This window comes from Synchiropus splendidus, chromosome 7 (genome assembly GCF_027744825.2).
Source record: "Synchiropus splendidus isolate RoL2022-P1 chromosome 7, RoL_Sspl_1.0, whole genome shotgun sequence".
NCBI classification, from domain to species: Eukaryota; Metazoa; Chordata; class Actinopteri; order Syngnathiformes; family Callionymidae; genus Synchiropus; species Synchiropus splendidus.
The window spans coordinates 15,328,285-15,349,662 of NC_071340.1; the positions used below are offsets into that span (position 1 = coordinate 15,328,285).

The window sequence follows — 21,378 nt, forward strand, 5'->3', positions numbered from 1 at the left end:
CTTCATCACACATTTATTTGAAGCTGTCATGACGCTTTGCAGTGTTGCAATTGCAACTTCCACCGCCTTGGCACTAAATACAGTACATATAGAACAAATTGACAGAAAAAACCTTTTACCGCCAAGAAAAAAAGTATGGATTTGTCAGATTACTGACAGGGGATTCTGATCAAAGCCTTTTAAAGCTGTTTCAAGCAACAGCGCTCTGAATTCCTTCTGCAAATTTATCTTCACTCAGAGTGGAGAGGAGCGGCGCGAGGCACAGACCAGCTGTACGTGAGATGCTCAGTCATGCCTCCAGCTCCTCCATTAGAGCCGCCGTAATAGATTCTCCTTTGTCTACGCAATGAAATGAAAAGGAAAAATTAAAGGCGCTCACTTCCCAAGTTTATTACCACACCACTGGGATTTAAAAAAATCATTTTTAAAAAGTGAAATCTTGCTGTGCTGGAAATATTTCGCCAACTTATATCTGCAGAACATGCTGCTCGGATTAATTAGCAGCGAGTCCAAAAGCAGAACATTGCGACAGGTAAACCATCGCCTCCTGTGGAGATTAAATTAGTGCTTTTGGAGCTGGCAGTTTCACCCCCCCTCAGCTCTACATGTGTGGGTCTCAAACACTGTTCTCAAGGCTTGGCTGTTTTTATCAAATCTGAACACCCAGGCAGGATTATTTCCTCGGCACAAGCTGGAATTTAGAGGAGAAAAAGTCGACTTTCAATAGACGTGAAAATTTTCTCAGAAAAATATGTTTTTCAGTGGGGCTCCACCTTTGTCACTCTTTCAAGAGATTTAAAATTGTCAGATCAAAGTCAAGTTTTAAAAGGTCTTTCTCAATATGATTGTTTATTTAACAATACAAAACCCGATATTTAGATCTACTGCTTTAGTAGCTTGAACTATTGCAGTGCATTATGGGATTTGTAGTATGGGAGGTGAGAGCGTGCAGTGCCTACTGAGGAGTAAAATATACTAAAATACTAGTGGGTATTTTCCCACCACAAGAGTCATTACCTGCCTCAGCAGTGACCGGTTTACGTGAATTTTTTTGTTGATGTAAAGGTAGACTTTCTTCAATGGTGTGAATGGGAAACCTGTGATGCATTCTGTCTTTGAACGTAGCTTTGAAGCTCTCTTGTCTGAAGCCACACGCTCTGGGCTTTGAGAGGGGGAGAGCATTAACGCGTATGCATTTGGTGATGAAGTGGTGTGGCAGCGATGATCAATTACTGCGACCTCGACACAAACCCTTTCAGTTTATGACACAAACCTGCTTTTCCCCTGGGTGAACACTAAATCCCTGATTGCCTTCATCTGATCAAAAAATGTTTTTATCGTGGTAATGCGTGGTAATGCTTTAAAAATTCTCATTTTTCTGACAGTATTTGTGTACAAGTCTGGAGCCACAACTGCTCTGTCCAAGGTTGGCAGTGTCACATAGAAACCTGGAGGTGAACATGAAATGTGTCCTTTCCACAGACACACACACACGCACACACACACACACACACACACACACACACACACACACACACACACATATGTATTCTCTCTCTTGTGTTTAACACTTTCTCTCACGCCTTAAGGAATGTGGACACCAATTGGTCAGTCTACTTTTAGCTATGTCCTTTAGGTAGCATTCATGTTGTTCCAGTCTAAAAAGCTTGGATGGACACAAGGACATGCAAAAAGCTGCCAAATGGATCACTTCACATCCTAATAAGAATATTTCATTCAAATATCTATAGTCTATTTAGTCCATCCTCTCTTCCACCAGCGATCCAACACATGGTTGTGTGATATTCGAAAACGTACGTGTAAACTCCGAAATCTATTTCTCGAATCAGGCAAGCTGCAAGGAGAGAGACTTCAGGGCTTAGGTTTGTCCACATTATGGAAGTGAAGTGAGCGGCCCATGGTGGCCACTAACATTGAGCTTTGTCTGTATGGCTTCGCTGAGCCACCGAGATTAAATCAGAAAGCAATGAAGCTAATCTGACAGCTATGGATGTTGTTCCGTCTGTTACCTAGGTTGATGTGAGACATCTGAGATCAGTGCGGTGGCACCTGATGTCTGCAACAGATAGAGAGTAACAAGTGATCTTTGATGTGATATGCAGGCAAAGAGATTTGGCCCCCGATCAGTGACTCCCAATCATTTGTTTAGTTTCATTGGGTAGGTCAGTGGTAACGCCAGTATCATGTTTTACAAATGTTATCAATCCGTCCAGTGAAACATGGTGAAGAAATAACCGCTTCCCCTCCATTATTGTCGGACAAGCTGCGACTGGCTGTAAACGACTCTCCCGATGCCTCAGTTGTTAAGTGCCTGCAGCAAATGAGCGTAAAAGACTTGTGCTTTCTGACAGATGATGCCCTCTGTCGCGGCACCTTCTGCGAGCTCCTGCTTCTTTTGGCGCCAAGTCGATCATGTGTCCCATGTTTTTCTATGATTTCATACTTGTGCATCAATCGCTAATTCGGCGTTGCATTCACCTGGTCCAACTAGCTGCTCAAACTTGCAAATTTTGATTTCATAAGACAATAAAAAAATTACTAAATGTCTTGTAACACATGAGTGTCAGTCAAGGTGCTGTGTATTTGCTTAAATGGCGTTGACTTTGACAGACAACCCTGCGGCTTGTCAAATAAATCAAGCTAGACAAAGCATTTTATGATCAATTCACCAGCTTTAATGCAGCAACGATGGGGACAAGCTAATTTCTTCTTGCGCCGGTCCCAAGCCCGGATAAATACAGAGGGTTGTGTCAGGAAGGGCATCCAACGTAAAAACTTGACGAACTAAAAGGTGAGGCTCAGACAAATGAATCTCAAAAAAGAGCACCACAGATGCAGTGTTTGCTTTGACGATGTTCATGGAGAAGCACGGAGAAGGTCAGAAGGTGCTCCGTTGTGTCTTTGTGAACCTGGAGAGAGCGTACGGCAGAGTGCCAAGAGAAGAGTTGTGGTATTGTATGAGGAAGTGGAGTGGCAGAGAAGTATGTTGGAGTGGTGCAGGACATGAATGCTGGTGTGAGACAGTGGTGAGGTGTGCTGCAGGTGTAACAGAAGAGTTCAAGGTGGAGGTGGGACTGCACCAAGGCTCTGCTCTGAGCCCCTTCTTGTTTGCCATGGTGATGGACAGGTTGACAGATGAGTTTAGACAAGAAGCCCCTTGGACAATGATGTTTGCAGATGACATTGTGATCAGTGGTGAGTGCAGGGAGCAAGTGGAAGATAAGCTGGAGAGGTGGAGGTATGTCTTAGAAAGGAGAGGAATGAAGGTTAGCCGCAGTAAAACGGAATACATGTGTGTGAATGAGAGGACGCCAAGTGGACAGGTTAAGTTACAGGATGCAGGGTGTGAGAAAGAGGTGAAGAAGCGTGTGCAGCAAGATGGAATCATTGGAGAAAAGTGTCAGGTGTGATGTGTGACAAAAGTGTGTCGGCAAGGACGAAAGGGAAGGTGTACACAACTGTGGTGAGGGCAGCAATGTTGTATGGTTTGGAAACAGTGGCACTGAGGAAAAGACAGGAGGCAGAGCTGGAGGTAGCAGAGATGAAGATGCTGAGGTTCTCTCTGGAAGTGAGCAGGATGGATAGGATCAAGAAGCAGTAGATCAGAGGGACACAGCACATGGCAGGTGTTTAGGAAACAAAGTCAGAGAGGTTAGATGGAGAAGGTTTGGACATGTACAGAGGAGAGAGAGCCAGTACATTGGTAGGAAGATGTTGAGGTTGGAACTGCCAGGCAGAAGGTGGACAGGAAGTTTGAGGTTTGAGAGAAGAGGAAGCAGAGGACAGGGTGAGATGGAGGAGGATGATCCCCTGTGGCCACCGCTGAAGGGAGAAGCTGAAAGAAAAAGATCAATTCAGCAACTTTCATTCTTTAGTCTTACCGCAATAGATTTTTAAAGACATTTCATACCCATCTAAAGTGAATTTCTCTTGAACGTGAGGATCATATGCCTTTGTTTTAGCGCATGTTTCTTCAGTGAAATGTGTTAATCATAGTTATTGCATCCTGCTGAATTAAGCTTCCCACTCGCTTGGAACGGCAGTTCATTAACAGGCGCACCAAATGGAGAAATCCTTCTTACTCGAAAGACTGAACTGTTTTTCAGTCTTTCCTCCTCAATCTGTACGTACTATAGTGGATCTCCTGCAGTCGTGAGGGAAGACGATTCTACTGTGGCCACTTTAACTTCTGAATGGCCCGTGGCGTCCATTTTATAGAGAGATATTGTTGGAAATATTCCCCCTTGGAGGCACATCATACAGACATAGCGCTATATTTCCTAGTAATCTCATTGAGCTGGTGAGTCTGCCAGTCTCACCTGCCTAAATCTGTTATTGCTGTCAGGGATGGAAGCTCCATCACGCCTTTGCTGCTCCTCGGCCTGTGAAATGCCTCTGTTGCTTTCAATGCGAAATAGTTGGCGTTGCTCGTGTTCGGTTTATGGCAGCGTAATAAGACTAGATGTAACGTGGAGAACGTACATATGTGTTGTTATGAATTACGATGAGCTTTGGCCTCGATGAACTAGTGTTTAAATAAGCAAGAGATTTTTTTTTCGACCCCATTAGCTATAGGTTATTTACAAGTGCAAGCGCGGCCCAGTTTGTCAAGCTTCGATTGGCCTTGTGATTCCACCCAACGCTCCTCACTGCCGCGTGACTTCCTTTTTCAATTACGTCTGCACGAAATTGTTGCCAGTTATAATTTGATTTTCCATGATTGCTTCTCCAGTGAGAAATCATTCTTCTTTGTGAAGTTTTCTCCACTGACAGCCATCAATTTGTTTCAAGCTGGCTGCGAAAGGTCACTGTCTACTTGGTAATAACAGCGCTCCTCTGCTTGGCTAGTCATTGATCGGGTGGAGATCTGCGCTTTTGTGAAGTGATGGGCCTGAAGCACACATGTATTGACGTGCAATTCATATTGTCATTTAGTTTGATCTGGTCTCTTCAGTGGCCACTCTTCATCCTACTTGGACTGAGGTTTCCCAAGGTCTCATGTCTGAGGGAAAGGCTGTTTTTCAAACTGGTCCAATGCATGCCCCAAGGACTTGACTCCCCGATCAACTGGCCCAGAAAATCCCCAATCGACGTTGGCATTAGCTTGACAGCAAAGGGAGACACGGTCATGTGACTCTGTGGGTCTGCGCACTTGGAAAACTTGGATTACGCCACGTCTGTGGCTCGCATAACTGCGTTCATGACTGACTAGATCAGAAATATAAACTCCCTTCACCTTCAAATTCCAAGCAGCGGTTCATGAAATATCGCAATTGTTTGGATCAGGCCAGGTTATTTACAGTAAATGATGTGCTCAAATTCAATGGAGAGAAAACGTGCGTTTGAACTAGACAATGTCAAGTGGCTGGGGAGGCGATATGAGTGAAAATGAGTGTGTCTCAGTAATGTGATGAAAACTGCCGCTTGTGTATGTCATTATTCTGATCATGAATCTGTAGTGGTTTACTACTGTTGCAGTGGACACCTCCAAATTTGATTCTCCTACCTCGAGATCGTGTCCCTGCCGAGATCAAAGCATTCACAGACCTAGATCAAGAGTTTGCGAGCCTGAAACCGAGTCTAGTTGATGACAACACATAGAAGCAAATGTTTATTGGTCATATACACACACAGAGTTATTTCTCTCTGAAAAGGAAATGGTTCTATTTTTTTCATGAAATGCTTTCATTTTGTCCAGTCTCAACTGCAGCACGGATTCATACAGTACACAGTGTATTTCAAACATTTTTATTTTGTTTCTTCAATTTACAAGGCAACTAGTTGTGACATGATCATTTTTAAGGTGCAAGATCAGTATATACTATTTTAGATCAGAGTAGACTAGATATTGCTTGTTATTGCTTGAATTTCAACGCGTTGCAGCAGCGAGACTAAGACTTGGTGCTGTGGTTGTGTACTGAAAATTTCAGAGATGGCATCGACTATTTAAGGAATAATTTGTGGAGTCAGTTCAAGTAGCTTTTTTCCACTCAGAGAGACACCGGCTGACAAGTCCTCAAGGCAAACCTGTTTCCACCGCTCGAGCTGCCTCAGGTCATGACCCTGCTGCTGCATTTCTCTGGTCAATAGCACGGCCCATAGTCCCACACTCACTCACAGACCCTCACCTCTGATTACTTTTTCTTTGTGAGGAACTGTTGCGACCATGGACTCCAAACATGAGGATGCAACTGTTTTTTTGATTATGTTAAAGACAAGTGTGACACGGAATGGAATAACACTGCATATCATTGTATTTTGGTTAGTGATGCTGCTGTGCTCAACAGATTAGAAACACACTAAACTAAAGGTTCTGCTGAGTCTCTAATATTTGAAATTTGAAAAGAGCAGAACTTCTCTAATAATTACTTGGTTATTATAAATGCAAAACAACAGTTGAGACTAGTTATTAATACAGGAAGAAAACTTCACTGACAGACGTCTTGCATATGTTTTCATATATTCATATCAAAACTCCTTATTATACCATTCAACTGTCACGTCACATGTCATTATTGTAGTTGCCATTCACTCACCAGCTCGGCTGGTTTGTTGAGCTAACAGTCGTGGTGGTTCATTAGCTTCGAATCATTTCTTCTCCAAGTACTTCCACTTGTGTTTCTCCATAATTCATCGCCAATTAGATGGCCACTCGCTATATTGGCACCCTGCGGCTTGCGTCTGTGTTTTCCTTTTCTAGGCCAGTTTAGCTCTGCTTTTCATTTCTCATACAAACTCACTTATGTCTTTTGTACGTGGCCTCCGCACGGACCTCTTTAAATGATCACAGCAGTTATCTCGCGTGTTTGTGAATCGCTGGAACCCACCTGCTCCAACTTACAGTGCTGGTGCGGCGCGACAAAAGGTTACATTTATATGAGAATGTGGAGAGTAGGGCTACTGTTTGGTAAAGTGGTTATTTATTTATTTATTTATTTTTTCATATAACAGGGTGTGAAATGTTCTTTTGAGTTTGGGGCTAAAATAAAATAAAATAAAATAAAATAGTGACGCGGTACCAACCCTCTAAGACGCTCATATTGCAACCTCATACTGGATCTGAATATGAATATTAAAACTAGAGCTCCAGGCAGTGAGCCATGCAGTGGAATACTTACTCGTGATAGCTCTCCCAGTCTGTTAGTGTCAGCCCTGTCATAAATTCTTCAGTGTTTGGCCACAATGTCCGCCTGTTTCTTCCCTCCGTTCACGTCCTCCATTCCATCATGGCACGAGGTTGTGCCCTCCATCTGCGATGTTTCGACCAGATCTGTGATGTATTCATGATATGTTGGCATTAGAATGATAAGGTAGCAGACTGGCTCAGAATGACCTGACATTTATGATTTTTTTATCCATCTCATCATGGTTTGAGGTTGGCCATACGATTCAAGGACGATATTGGTTTCAACAAGACGATTCAGCGACTTGAACTCAATTCAAGTAGATCTTAAGCCAAATATTCTGACTTGCCTAAGTATGAAATAATTACTTCTATAGTGGACTATTGCAAGTGACTGTGTTTCTTGTGAGGGAATCAAGTATACATTAATTCAGCTTGCAAACAAGTCAACAATTCATATTCTATTACAAAAAAGAGCAACCAACTCTTGAGATTGAATTAACAGCAAGTTCACCTCTACAATAAAAACAAAAAGTGTATTGAACCTGATGAAATGTTGCTTCCCCCCTTGTTTTTTATGCACTTATCCATATCCATACATGCAATATGACTACATTGAAAAACAAAAACTGAAAACTAAAGTTTTTGCCTCTACTTCATTTTTGTCACTTCAGATCCAAGCTAAATATACAATAGAAATATCAAAATAAAGTGCAACATTTTTCAGGTTAAACAAACGGCAGTGGACTCATATTTAGCAGTGGTGACGCAGCTGAAGGTGCCTTGTCGGTCGGGTGGACAGATTTGTGGTGTTGCTGTTGTGTCTTACTTCCCCTCACAAATCCATCATGCCACAAGGGACCTATTCAGAAGATCTCTGTTCTTGCGAAACTCGAAATATTTCCAAACACAGTGCTGCAATGATGGCTTGATCTCTCCTCACTCGGTTGCTTCCACTTCACCATCCGCCATATTTGTTTTCTGCTGTAGCGTGGTGATGATATCACTGAACTGAGTGAAGGTTAGTGTCTTTTATAAAAGTGCAGAAATACACATTTATTTAAAGACTGCTGCTATTAAATGCGACATATCAAGATTAATCGTTCCATTCATGCGCCAGATGAAGTGTTACACTCCGACTGTGTTTTCAATTGTGCTCCACTTTGGGGTATTTTGCACTAGATCTTGCTGCTCCATAGCAAAAGAGAATGGTGTGTATTCGTACATGAAGACTCTGAAGTGGCAGCTCTTTGCTGCAACGCCATGACGCCACTGTATGTTGACCAAAGGAAAAATGACAAAATGGCATATTGGGATTCTCCTCATGTCTTGATAGCCAAATGATTTTTCCTCCTTCTTAACATGCCAATCCTCGTTCAGGCAGCTCTGAAGCGATAATTAGTTTTCCTGGTTGCGCCACAGTTCCCTCCCTTCACAACACAGTTTGGGTCCAACCGTGTTTTCTCTTCAAATTGGGATTGTAAATGCGTCTTCTTAGACACTGATCAATGTTTTTAATGTCAGAAAAAAACCCAAAAAACAGCCATTTCCATCTGTCCATTTGAGATCGACACAGAAGTGGTTGGTCGCTGTGTGAGCTGAGGGTCGGAATCTCCTCGGGTTATAATCTGCACATCTCTCATCTGCACAGATGGAGGATTGTTCCCGACTCAGCGGAGGGCTTCCTGCTTCCTCGGAGCAAAGGTAGCAGGGGGCATTGCTTTGTCAGGGCCATAGTGTGTGAGTGTGAGAAAGAGCGAGAGATAGAGAGAGAGAGGGATGTGCTGCCGTGGCATGAGAAGTATTGAATTGTCACCCAGAGTCTCCGAGGCATGAGCGTCACAATGAGAAGAGCCCGAGGAAAACCAAATTAGTCTTTTGGATTCATCCATCCACAACTTTGTCATCACACATATGCAGCCAGGTGTTTCACAGGGAAAACAGAAAGCAATTTTGAGAAGAAGAATGGAGCCGTCTACTCAACATGGTTGGTCACAATAGTTAGGAAAGTCTTCATTTGTATTAACTATTGTCAGACAGTAGCACTCACAGGTCTTTTGGTGTCAACAGCTGATACCATGCTTCACTTGCACGACTCATGCAGGCCGCCAGGACCAACCTCAAGACCCGAGGGAACAGAACTTTCTCTCTCTCCGGTCTCCAACTGCGGAACAAACTCCCTCCAGATATCAGAGCTGCACGATCACTTGAGCACTTTAAATCCAAGCTGGAGTCACACCTCTTTGCACTGGCTTTTAATACCATCCTTTTTTTTTTACTGTTTTTATTGGGTTGCGTCTTTTTTATTTTGTGTTCTTTTTATATTCTTTTATCTGAGGTTTATGAAAATGCCTATTTTAGTCCTGTTTCCTCTGTGTTCATAATTGTATACTTCTTTTTATTGTTCTACGTGAAGCACTTTGTTCAGCACTGGCTGCGGAAGTGTGCTACATAAATAAAATTGACCTTGACCTGAGCTCCAATACACATGGACTGAACACTGAATAACTGCTGTGGTTCACTTTTCATATAGAAATTCCGTCAAGATCTTCATCTCTCTGGATAGTTGCAATTTAGTGTCAAACTTAACTTGACCTCCTTTAAGCCATCCTCTAGTCCTCCATCTGCATCTTTCCTTCATGACCTAAATTCCTTAAGCCTTCTTCATATAGCTTTATGTTATTGCAGCGGTTCCCTGTTGAATCAATAGTCCCAGACTAGAAACACTAGAAATAGATACTTCACACGTGGATGCGACCGTTCCAGGGAGAGGTGAAGGTTGTGAATTAAATCCAACAGATAAATGCCATGTGTATAAAAAGCAGTGAAGCAATACTAAACCGGCAGCACATGAAATCCTGGTGACTACTCCTGGAGGTTTTGCTGATAAAACCATGTCGGTGAGTGGTAATAACGTGCCCCATTAAATCAAACCTCAAACCAAAATTTGTGTTATTAACATGTAGTAATAACATACTACTTGTAATAACATGTAGTAACAGCCTTCACCTCCAGCAAATGAACCCACAGAGAAGTTTAACTGCAGTGACAAGTTAAAATATAGTTCGTTCTCAACGTTTAAGGCCACCAGTTTTATGGTTTTTAAACATGATTCTGCATCCAAGGTGCACCTTTTTTTAAATTCTATTTTGTGACGTGACTCACTACTCATAAACTCCACATCGACTGTCTGCAATAGTGTTGAGCTGGTGCCCCCTAGTGGTTATGTTTATACTCGACAAGTGGTTCGCCTGTGAAATGAGAGAGCGAATGGTTTTCTGCTCAGAAAATATAATCTGAGACTCTTTTAAACCACAGATATTTGTCATGAATTCTCTGATGATTCAAGCATGAGCTGACTGAGGATCACCAACGCAAACTGGGGTGTTTTTGTGAGTAGTAAAATGACGCCATCTAGAGTCTAGATGGACACGGTGCAGCTCTGAGCGCAGCTTCTGATGTGTTTACTGACCTATTTAATGGGATGAGACGGGTACGTGTGAAGTTCGGCTGAGAGGAGGAAAGACATTCTCCTGCATCCACCCTGAAGCACTGAAGTTACATGCTCACGTCCACATGAGTGGCTCTTCTCCTGACAGATAAATCTCAGAGGTGCTGGAAGTCTCCAGGGGACCTGGTGGTCGGTGAGGTGGAGCTTTCTAAATGTCAGTCCCCAACTGTCAGGGGCCAAGCGCTCTGACTCTGAGCCAGAGACTCAACTGGCCAATTACAACACTGGAGACAAACCAAGGAATGCAGAGAGATTTCAGTAAAGCTGTCGCGTCTCCGTCTTTCAAGCTTTGCAGTTTGGTTTGTTTCTTCTTTGGATTATTGACTGAGCGACTCCAGAGAATGATCTTGAACTGATATCTACAGTTTACACCATTTTACTGTAAATCTCGTCATCATTTCATCCTCTTGACTTGAGGCCATAACATGACGTACAACAAAGCGGTGGGTTTGAGAAGCTCTGACTTGTATTTCATTGCCAACTCTCAGAGAGTCTGGAAATCAAACTGCAGATCAGAATGCCGAGTATGTGGACATATGGATGTAGAGAGGATCAGAAAGAGCGATGACACGGTTCAGTCAGGTGTAAATGTATGTGGCCTCATGCACACAGATGGAGGCGTGAGCCGCAGATTCTCTATATGCAGAGAGGCAGCGGATGAATTGGCCCTCACACTTTGCTCTGGAGGTTTTCCAGCCAGGGACAGCTGAGATGAGACCCTGAGGTCAAAGAAATATCACAGCAACTATTGATATTCTGGTCTGGAAGTGTCAAAGCCATTTCTCTGGCATCTAAACAGACACTTGCTTTAAGTGCTAACCGGTTTTCAAGGCAACACATTAAGGCTAAAGAGTAGTTTTTCAACTTTCCAGTTCCACTTCTGTGCTACGGTTATGGCTGAATTATAGTGTAATTCACAGAAGTCTGACAGAAAAGGAGAGGGTGTGTCACTGCTAACAGATAGCATTGCTGTTTCAGTGTCCATACAATGGCGACATTTTTAGAAGGCATTTTTTGGAGACTGAAAAAACATCATAATCCAGGACTCATTCTTGTTTAATTCCAACACCACTGTCGACTGTCAGCCTGCTTTTCAACACACAATATCAATGTTACTTTTTACTTTAATAAGACGAAAGAAGAGACTTTAAATTTTAAATTGACTTTTCAATGTTCTCAAAATAGTTTCTGGTTGATCATTTTTTATTGCCTTTACCAAGAAGGTCATGCTTTTGCTGGCTGTCTGTTGGCAAAATGACTCCAAAACGTCTGAATCTATATGTTAATAATGGGACAAAGTGATAAAATAATAATATCTCAGTGATGTTCTGGAGTTATAGCTGTATTTCAAATAACCGCTTTTAACTGTTGCACACACGTCATGAAGAGCTTGCAAAGATAAACAAAACAAAACAAAAAAAAAAAACACAACTAAAAAAAGCACAACCTACAATCTAATCGCTAAAATAGATCAATGTTCCTGTGACTGGTGATGAAATACATTATTTTGGACCATTCAAAGTCATACTTGAAATGATCGGTAGAGAACTCAGGAATATTGTGGTCAAAGTTCTCTGAAGCCCTTTACTTTTTTTGCAAAGTGGCAGCATAATTCCTGAATTTGATTTGACTGTAAGCTTTGTTTCAGTAATCCACTTCTACAGAGCTGGTCTTCTAGTTTGCAGTTAGTCAGAACCATCTCATCCCTCAGTGTGTGTTTTCCCTCCTCTTGGTTTATGTTTGATTTCCAACGCCACATGTGATGTCTCTCTCAGAGCGGAGTGTCAGAAACCGGCGTTCGAGGAAACGTCCAAAATTTGACGTAGTTAGCAGTAAGTAGGTCGAACTCCCTTCCGCTGCCACAGCAGCCAATTTTTTTCTCCTCCTTTTTTTTTCATTCGCTCCCATCTTCAAGCTCTCCCCCGGAATTCACTCTATAAAACAGAGCCGCCAGTCTAGATGCTCACTTCTCTTTAGACCGCCACACAGTGCCTCTCCATCACTCGACCCATCTTCTCCATGTTTTCTTTTACTGTCTGTCTTTCACCAAACATCACAGAAGCCTTCGCCTCGGAGTCCCATTTAATTTCAGCTGGTTCATCAGCGTGTGGATCATGTGACGCCACTCACTCGTCCTGGAGACGGTGGTGCAAATTCCCTGTGATTCCAAGCCGCTGCCTTACAGGCTGCTCCGTTTATGCGCTCTGCGCCGCTCTTCTTTCCTTTGCTCTCCCCCTCTGCGCTATACTGCACTGCACTCTTCCACTCTCCCCCTCTCACATCTCCATCTCTTCTCTCTCTCCTTCTCTTTTCCTACCTGCATCCCCCTCACACTATGCTGTTACCCCGGTAGAGGTTTTTCCACTCTGCTCCAAATGGGATATTACTGTACTCTGGTCTTTTTTTTCTTGCTTCTTTTGCACAAGAGCTGAGTACACTCTTGCTGGAAGAGGATTCAAATGCTCCTGGACTCAGTGGATCTGTGTGGGCCAGAGAGCAGAAGGAGGCAGGGAAGAAGGCGAGAGTGATCCATGTGAGAGCCTCATCTGCTTTGGGAGAGTCAAGGATTGAGGTGACAGTCTTGGTGGATGGGTTTCTACCGAGGGTCATGCTCTGGGACTCTCTGGGCGCTTTACAGCAGTTGGGGTTGGAGATCCTCACCCATTCTTGCCCCCCTAGTGGGGCACCAGTGATTCCGGTGGCAGGGGAAGCTGCCGGGCACCAGTGGCTGCACGGTGAAGTGTGGACATCATGAACCAGCTGGACGCACCACGGCCACTGAACTGGACCATCAGGAAACTGTGCCATGCCGCCTTTCTCCCGTCTGTGCGCCTGCTGAAGGTAAAGAAAACTCTCATCCTGAACAAAGCAGCAGTTAGAAAAAGCAAAACAGATGAAGTGGCAGAGTTTGGAATAATAAAGAACAAAGGAAAGGACTGAGCGTGAGGAAGATAGTGGCGGGCTTTCGACCAGGAGGCGATGGCAGGAGGAGCGGAGAAGTGAAAGGGAAGAGCGCTTCACAGGAGCAGAGGTGTAGTTGCAACGCATCACAGGGAAGCCATCACACCGACTCATTTCTAAAGAAAAGTTGTGCCGTTTTTCCAGCACAGCTCATCGCCTGATCACAACTATACGCGAGAGAAGCGCGTGGATATTCATCGCCGAGCGCGTGTGGGCGCATCTGTTTACTGTACCTGCATATGCTTCGCGGCTTCTGTAAATCCAAAGTGCCTAATCTGCCCGGTAGACAGGCATTTGTCGCTTCAATCCTCATCTTTATTCATTCATTTGCCTCCAGAAGCCAGTGGTGCGGTGCAGGAAGGTCCATTGTCAGTGGCTCTTCTCTTCTCGCCTTTGATCTGCTGACGTTAAAAGTGTCTCTTAAACAGTGGCGCTGTGATGTTGAACCACACAGCACGAGTGCCAGTGTCAGGCATTTGCATTTGTATAACCTGGAGAAATGAATGGCTTTGTAATGCGTAATTGGGCATATGGTCTTTGGAGTGTCCTTTTGAGGACCGGCACAGATGAGGTGCCAGCACATTCATTTTGGACCATTATTTGAAAACCCTTCGGTGAATTTATTTTCAGTTACGGTGCTGGATAAAGGAACTTTTCCTTAGTAGTGCTTTTAGTAGTGCTTTTATCTCCGTCTGGAAAAACATCAACCCAAAAATGTAAATATATTTCCATATTTTAAAGTAATTTATTTCCTCAGAACCTGGATCCTCTTGTTAAAATGCTAAAAAAAATATATATATTTCATGAACCAACTACAGATAGAGAGCAGCGGTGCTGCGTATTCCTCTCTTCAGTGGACGTGAAAATGATGTTTATAGCTGTGAGCTGTGAAATGGGAAAATATTCCCACTCCGTAGTTCCATAGCACGTGACCCAGGAATGTTTATGAATTTTGTATTTGCATTTATTCTGGAGGGAGACTGTCAGAAATAACTATAAAGAGGATTCACGGCAGCACATGAAAAATGTGTCTCCTTTCACTGTCATTATTTTGCTCAAATAAACCTTTCTTTACTGGGGCAGGAAGGTCTTCATCGATCCAGTTCTTAGCCATGTAGAATGGCGTTTCCTCCGTTCACCGCTGGCTGTGACCCATGATCTCCACCCAGCTGACTATCCAGATTAATATTTCATCCATCTCAGTTACTTACCTTTGGCGTAGGCGAGCCATTTCCCCTTCAGATCCCAAGCTTCCCCTGATTCCTCAGCAGCCAGGCAGGGGAAGTGGGTTCAAAGCAGCATGTATGAGTGTGTGCTCCCTGCCATGGTGACACCAGTGTCAAATGAGCCTGATGGGCCCGTCATGATGGTCAGATGTTTCCAAGCGCTTTCTTCTGGTCTGATTAGCGGCCATATTGCTGCATACTTGGGCGTGTGGGTGCATCTGAGCGTGACCACAACAAATCACGCAGAAACATGTTTATCACCGTGCATGGGGTGATACGGAGGCGGCTGGTGCGTGTAAGACGCAGCACCATTCCTGCTGAAGCAGAGGACGGTCCGACCGCTTGGAGCCGACGGACCCAGGTCCAACAATGCATTGTTATCCAATTAAAAAATCGAGTATTGATTCGCCTGGGCTGAGAACTGAGCGCCAGTCAGTGCAGCGTTCACATTGAGATGAGAGAGGGCAGCACACAACGTTGTGATATTGCAGCAATTTGTTCTTTGCCCACCGCCGCCGGCCAATACTCCACCAGGGATGATCACAGCTGCGGAGTCTTGTTTTCAAACGTGCGCTGGCCACTTTCAAGTCAACACTGTGGCTGCAATTACAGACGACAACGACTTGGAGATGTTGCAGAGACCAGTGACTGAGATGTTATTCTGCCTCAAGCTTCAGGGTTTTTGGGATTGAATGGTCCAATGTGATAACTGGCTACAACTCAGTCATTTATTTAAATTATTATTATTATTATTATTATTAAAAAAGAGGATCGCAAAAATGTAAAAAAAAAACCATCTACCTCAGAATTATTATTTTGTGTTGTTTTCCTTGTTTCTGAAAACTCAAGTTGGGCGACTGACAAATTAGATGATAAACAGAAATATTTTCTGGTCTCATTTTTTAAAATGAATGTAGACCAAGGAATGATTTATCCAACGTAAATTATAATTTTTCTTTTTTTTTCTTTTTTAAATAAAACTTATCCTGTCAATAATAAGGAGACCTTTTTTTAGATTTAGACACACAATATGGCAAACATTACAGGTGGTTGGATCTGTGAAGATCATACCGGGTTAAAAACATTACAAAATTTAACTGCCAAAAACACTGGCACTTGCGGACAGGACCCAAACACGTGGAGATTTTTTTATGTTGGAATGTAGAGTACCAGAGTAATCTATGAACAACCTTGAATTGTATAAATGAATGAATTTATTGAATGTTTTTGAGATCCATTCTAAATGGAAAAATACCATGAGATTCACGACGACATTCCTAGCAATCATTTATTTTATCTCAATAAATAACACATGTTTGCGACTAAATCAGAACCTTCATTTTAATACACTGGTAGTTTTATTATATGGCAGCACAGTGGGTTAGAGGCTAGTGCTGCGCCCTTACGGCTCAAGGAACCTCTGGGTTTGGAGCGCTCCTAAGTCCTCTCAGTGCAGACTTTATATTTTTACTGTTTTTCAATCTCTGGTAGTCTGTCCAAACCAGCTTTCCAGGGTCTCCCTCTCCCTTCTTGCCTGAAATAGAAGGCATATGCCGCACACTTTAGTACCACGTCTCCCTCGACTATATCCGTTCACCAACACCACTGCACAGCGTTCACTCGCTGCTCTTTACAGCTGTGATATGGTCAGAGATTTCTCCAACAAAAGTTGTACCTGTCAAATACATTTGTTTCAGTGGTGATGGAGGCTGAATTTAACCACCGAGACACCTGGTGCTTTGAAGCGAAAGTGGGATTTTGGGTTGGTTTCTGCCCCCCTCCCCAAAAACAACGACGTTAAATGCACCATGAATAGACATGTGAGTGCCGTATCTCAAAAGCACAATCGTTGCATAATATTTTACAGCCCTCTATAGTAAATACAGAAAGATGCGGAAGCTTCCGGCGCATTTGAAACAGAACGATATCCAATGTGTTTTGGAATGCAATTCACTGATCTGTGTGTTGTAAGCAAAAGTCGGTAATGATCTGGGTGTGTAACTGAGTTTACTGTGATGTGATAGATTATGTGCGGAGAACAACCCTGAACAATATTGTTCATTAGATTTGATGTGATTTTCCGAACAGCTGGTGGGGATCAAGGCTGGAGATGAATCTTTACAGTCAGTGTTGCGATCTTGGGACGTAAAACAAGAAAAGCTTTAAGACAGACATGGAAAAAAATTCCTCAGCATTTGTTACCATTGAGAGGTTTCAGACTCATTTAAAAGACACGGCAGTCTCCAGCCATTTTAAGGCTGATGGACGTAGCTGGACAACCTCCAACCAGCTGACATCATGATGATGGAGGACCACTTTAATGTACCTCGACACCCCCTGCGGACGGCTGACCTTCTCTTGTTCTATTGGTTATGATCAAGAGTGCAGGGCCTCCGGGGATTAATGAGTCGGCCGATAAAAGTAATCGATTTCTGGCTAAGTTTGGTTTTCATCGCAACAGTGAAGCAAGATAGCATCAGGTGCTGGTTGTCCAAGGCAAATAAAGCCTCAAAAGCAACTGATATGGCGCATTTAAATAATGAATAAATAAATAAAAATATTTCTTTTTATATTTGAAAAAAGTAATGAAATGAGTCGTCGGCTGAGGGAAGGGAATTATGATGATGTCTACCGATATCGGACTTGAGTACTCACGCCCGCACTCATTGAATGGCCGATACCATGAAACCGATACTGCAGTGAAACTTGTGACCCATGTACAACAAAATCATACTAAGGATTGTTGTTCAAATAACAATATTGTTTGGGAAAATAAAACAACTGAAAGTAACTTAATCTTTTTACTTTGTATCAATGGCTACTAAAAGTACTCGCATGCTACTCATTTAGGAAAAAACTGGTATCAGTGCAACCTCATGTCTAATATTGTTCAGAATATTATGAGAAAATAATCCAGTATTTGAGAGAAAACAATGCATTATTTCACAACTAATCTTTGCATGTCAACATTCTCCTCTTCCTCATACTGACAGAAGAAGAAGTACAACGCTCAGTTAGCAGTATTCATATTTATTTAAAAAGTGTGTTCGATTATATTCTTACCTTGGGGCCGTGTATTCTGAGCTTTATTACTGCACAACATCCTCACATTCCCTGCTGTCACATGTGCTGACAGATCCCACGGTGCGTCAAAGAAATGCTTGTTGAGGATCCACCTCCTTCTCAAGTAAACAAGCTCATATCGTCGTGGCACTCATATTCTATCCAGCTGTCGCTTGTTTCTTTTTATGGATCTCACGGAAACTGTAACTAGACAGGTTTGATTGGGCCAATGAGGCAAAGTAAACTCAGTCTGGAGGTCTCAATTTGCATGTACTGATCTGCAAGTCGATGATAAACAATGGATCTTTGAACTTAAAAATAACTCGCAGAATACAATATTAATGCGTCTCGCCAACTTTATTAGCACAGCAGATAAATATGAATACAGAGCGCAGCTGCTGAATCATTTAGAATCTTCGCTATAACACCAACAGTTGCTGAATAAATGAATAAGGAAACCAAGAAAACAATCCACCCCCGGAACAATTTCGCTTTCCCCCATCATGCAGTTCCTCTCAGCAGTCACAGCAATGACAGCACGGTCAAGGTACGAACCTTGATCACTCACCTCTGACCTGTGAAACTGCCGGAGGGGATTGTATAGTAGAGATGTAGGGCTTTTTAATAATGTATGAGGACAGTCAGTCATGAATCCTCCTGATGTTCTTCATGGCGTCTTCACTGGTACAATGGTGTCAGAGGAATTTATGGGGAGCATTTACATAGGGGAGGCGTGAATATTACTGCAGGTTTTATGGGTTTCTTTTGATGATCGTACGAAGCTTTTGTCACTCATCTTTTAGGAGATCTTGAAGTGGAAGCCTTGAAGATATACAGGTCTTCATCATGGATTATGATGGATGCTGAAAGCTCACCATAAAAACAACCTGTTTACTACAAGAGTATCCTTTTGCTTTTCATTTAAATAACTATTGTACTTTTGATTTAAAAAATAGAATTTATGCAAATTACATGCGATACCTACAAATACATTTAAGTATGATGTTTTATATCAAAACTTAATAAGTAATATAATAATAACACCTGTAATAGCAGTTATATGCTAAATCTGTGGGGGGGGAAATGAATGAATAATTATTATAATACAGAGTCAACATGTTTTATTAATAATATCATATGACTAGATTCTAATTGTAGTTGAATTATTATACATTAGTCTTTCATTTCTAGTATCCTACAGTAATGACACATTTATTAACGTTCATTTGTAGGCATTCATAATGCAACAACTGCATCAATGAATCATCTGATCAATACATAACTATTGACTGGGTAACATCCAGTTGACAAGCCTGTTAAGGAGATGGAATTCCCTGCTGAGGTGGAGGGGTGAGGAGGGCGAGCGTATTGATATTGCATCCCCTTCAGCAGCCCGAAATTAGAGCTGCTTTAATCATCAGAGAAGCGCCATGAAGAAGATGACGCCATCATGCTAGAGAGCTGCTTGTGTGTGTGATCAATTGGCCAGGAGTGTAGTGTTGGACAGGAGCCAGACAAGCAGTGGCCTGTTTGACTTCCAGCTGAAACTGGGGAAGATTAGGTTACGTTTTTTCACATCAGCACCACGGACAGCGACAAGGCTGCAAGTCACACTCAGCTTGAGGGACAAAGAGGACACAGAGGGAGAGCTGCTTCTGTGGAGATTTTATTTGAGTCTTTGCCGTACTGTTGAATTGATCCAGGCCAGACTTGATAAATAGATAGTGAGTTCAGATGAAGTTCCGTCTCTGCAAAAAACATTGACAGGAAAACAAGACCGTAATTTGTAGTGAAACATCTCATAATGCAGTGCAACAGTTGAGATCAAACAATGGGCTCTGTCGCAAGAAACAAATGTGCCGATAGTTTCGAGTGTCCACTTTTACTTGTACTTTATCTGAAGAATTTACACAGTAAATACCAGGACGTGCAGTGGTGGTCGGGTTGGTGAACTGAAACTGCATTGTCTATTTAGAAAAACAGTCAAAACAAACTAAAATTAAAGCTAAGTTGTCCTTCATTTTTCTTCATTATTTCAGAGAAAGGGTATTTTGTGATTATTTAAAATCTATTTATTTTGGCTTGGCTGTTTTTTGTCCAGGTCTGTGACGTCACTTGTGTTGACAGCCTGACAGCGCTGACTAGCTGGAAGATGAGAAAACGTCAGATATTAACAGTATCTTGAGTTGAGTTTTTATTTGTGATCTATTTCCATCTTCTTCCATATTGAAGGGGAAAAAAACAAACAAAAAAAGAACACTAAAACTAAAAAAAACCCTTAATAATAATGTTAATAACAAAAACAAAAACCAGTAAAATATCCTAAAGTATTACAACCTTGTTGTGCTGGCTCTGTGTTGACCAAATACCAGAGTTAGTCCTAAAACTGGCCCAGTGTTACTGCTGTGTGTCACATAGTAGACACACTTCCTATTTACTTACAGCGTGAACTCCTTCTGTATCCAGTAGTGACAACCACTCTTCACTGTAGGCACACAAACAAGTCTAGGATTGAAAACAATGACAATATTTTGCTGTCGATTGACTATATATATATATATATATATATATATATATATATATATATATATATATATATATATATATATATATATAAAAATCCCAGTCTAGAATATATTGGCTGCTGCCATGTTCTGCGAGTTATGCCTCTAGTTTCGCAGGTTCCTGTTCCGTAACAATCACTTTCTGACCCACAAATATTTGGATATTAGCATAACCCTGGCCTTCTGTTGTTATTTCCTCTCTGTACTGGCTCTCCAAAGTGTGACAGCAGCATCTCCCTTGGAGACCACGAGCCTCTCTTCTGTATATAATGAGCTGTTGGTTGGATCTTTCTGCTGCCCATTACACATTATTGTGTTGTCCTCACTGCAGCGTGGATCTTTCCTCTTGACATCTTAGTTTTGCCTCCTTTTCTGCAAGTGTCTCATGTCAGACTTGTGATTTGAAAACTGTAAATACATTTGTCACCTTTTATTTCATGATAGTTTTCAGTTTGCACACGTGAACACAGACCTGCAGTGGCCTGACACTGTGCGCGGCGAGTGCTGCAACCATTCAGAAGAACAAACAGGAAGGAGAACATTTTCTGCCTGCTGCTTTCTTTTATGGTGCTCTTGGGGAATTCTCACCTCATTGCAGCTGCCTCCATATCATTCTCCTGCAGGTTGTCTTTTTCACGCCGCTGTCTCCATCGCACACTTCTGTTCCTCACCTTTGTTCTTTACTCTTTTGCTAGACTGTCACTGTCATTCCATATCAAGCTCACGCTTTTTATTGTTCCATCTTCGCTGAAGTCATCCCAGTCATTATCTCTGAGGGGTGGCGTTTACATCAGGCTACTTCTCCCAACCGCCTCATTGAAATGAAGTCTTCTGCGCCTGCTGTTTAACACTGCGGAAAACAAACCGTGATCTGGATGCACAGTTGTTCAAGTGAAGTAGCTTAAAGGA

The 21,378-nt window shown here is 42.4% G+C and overlaps 1 protein-coding gene across 9 annotated transcripts in view; it reads left to right on the top strand.

The window, feature by feature from the left end:
- trpm3 (transient receptor potential cation channel, subfamily M, member 3) overlaps positions 1-21,378 on the top strand; it is a 134,814-nt gene that overhangs the window by 3,987 nt on the left and 109,449 nt on the right. Inside the window, exon 1 of one of the 9 annotated variants that reach the window (XM_053869657.1) lies at positions 12,677-13,496. The exons of 5 other annotated variants lie outside the window; for them this stretch is intronic. In XM_053869657.1, coding sequence (XP_053725632.1) covers positions 13,407-13,496 — 90 coding nt within the window. In that variant the 5' untranslated portion in view covers positions 12,677-13,406. Of the gene's footprint in view, positions 1-12,676; positions 13,497-21,378 lie in introns of those variants that run through there. 3 more of the 9 variants (XM_053869651.1, XM_053869654.1, XM_053869655.1) reach the window with 3 other exon arrangements.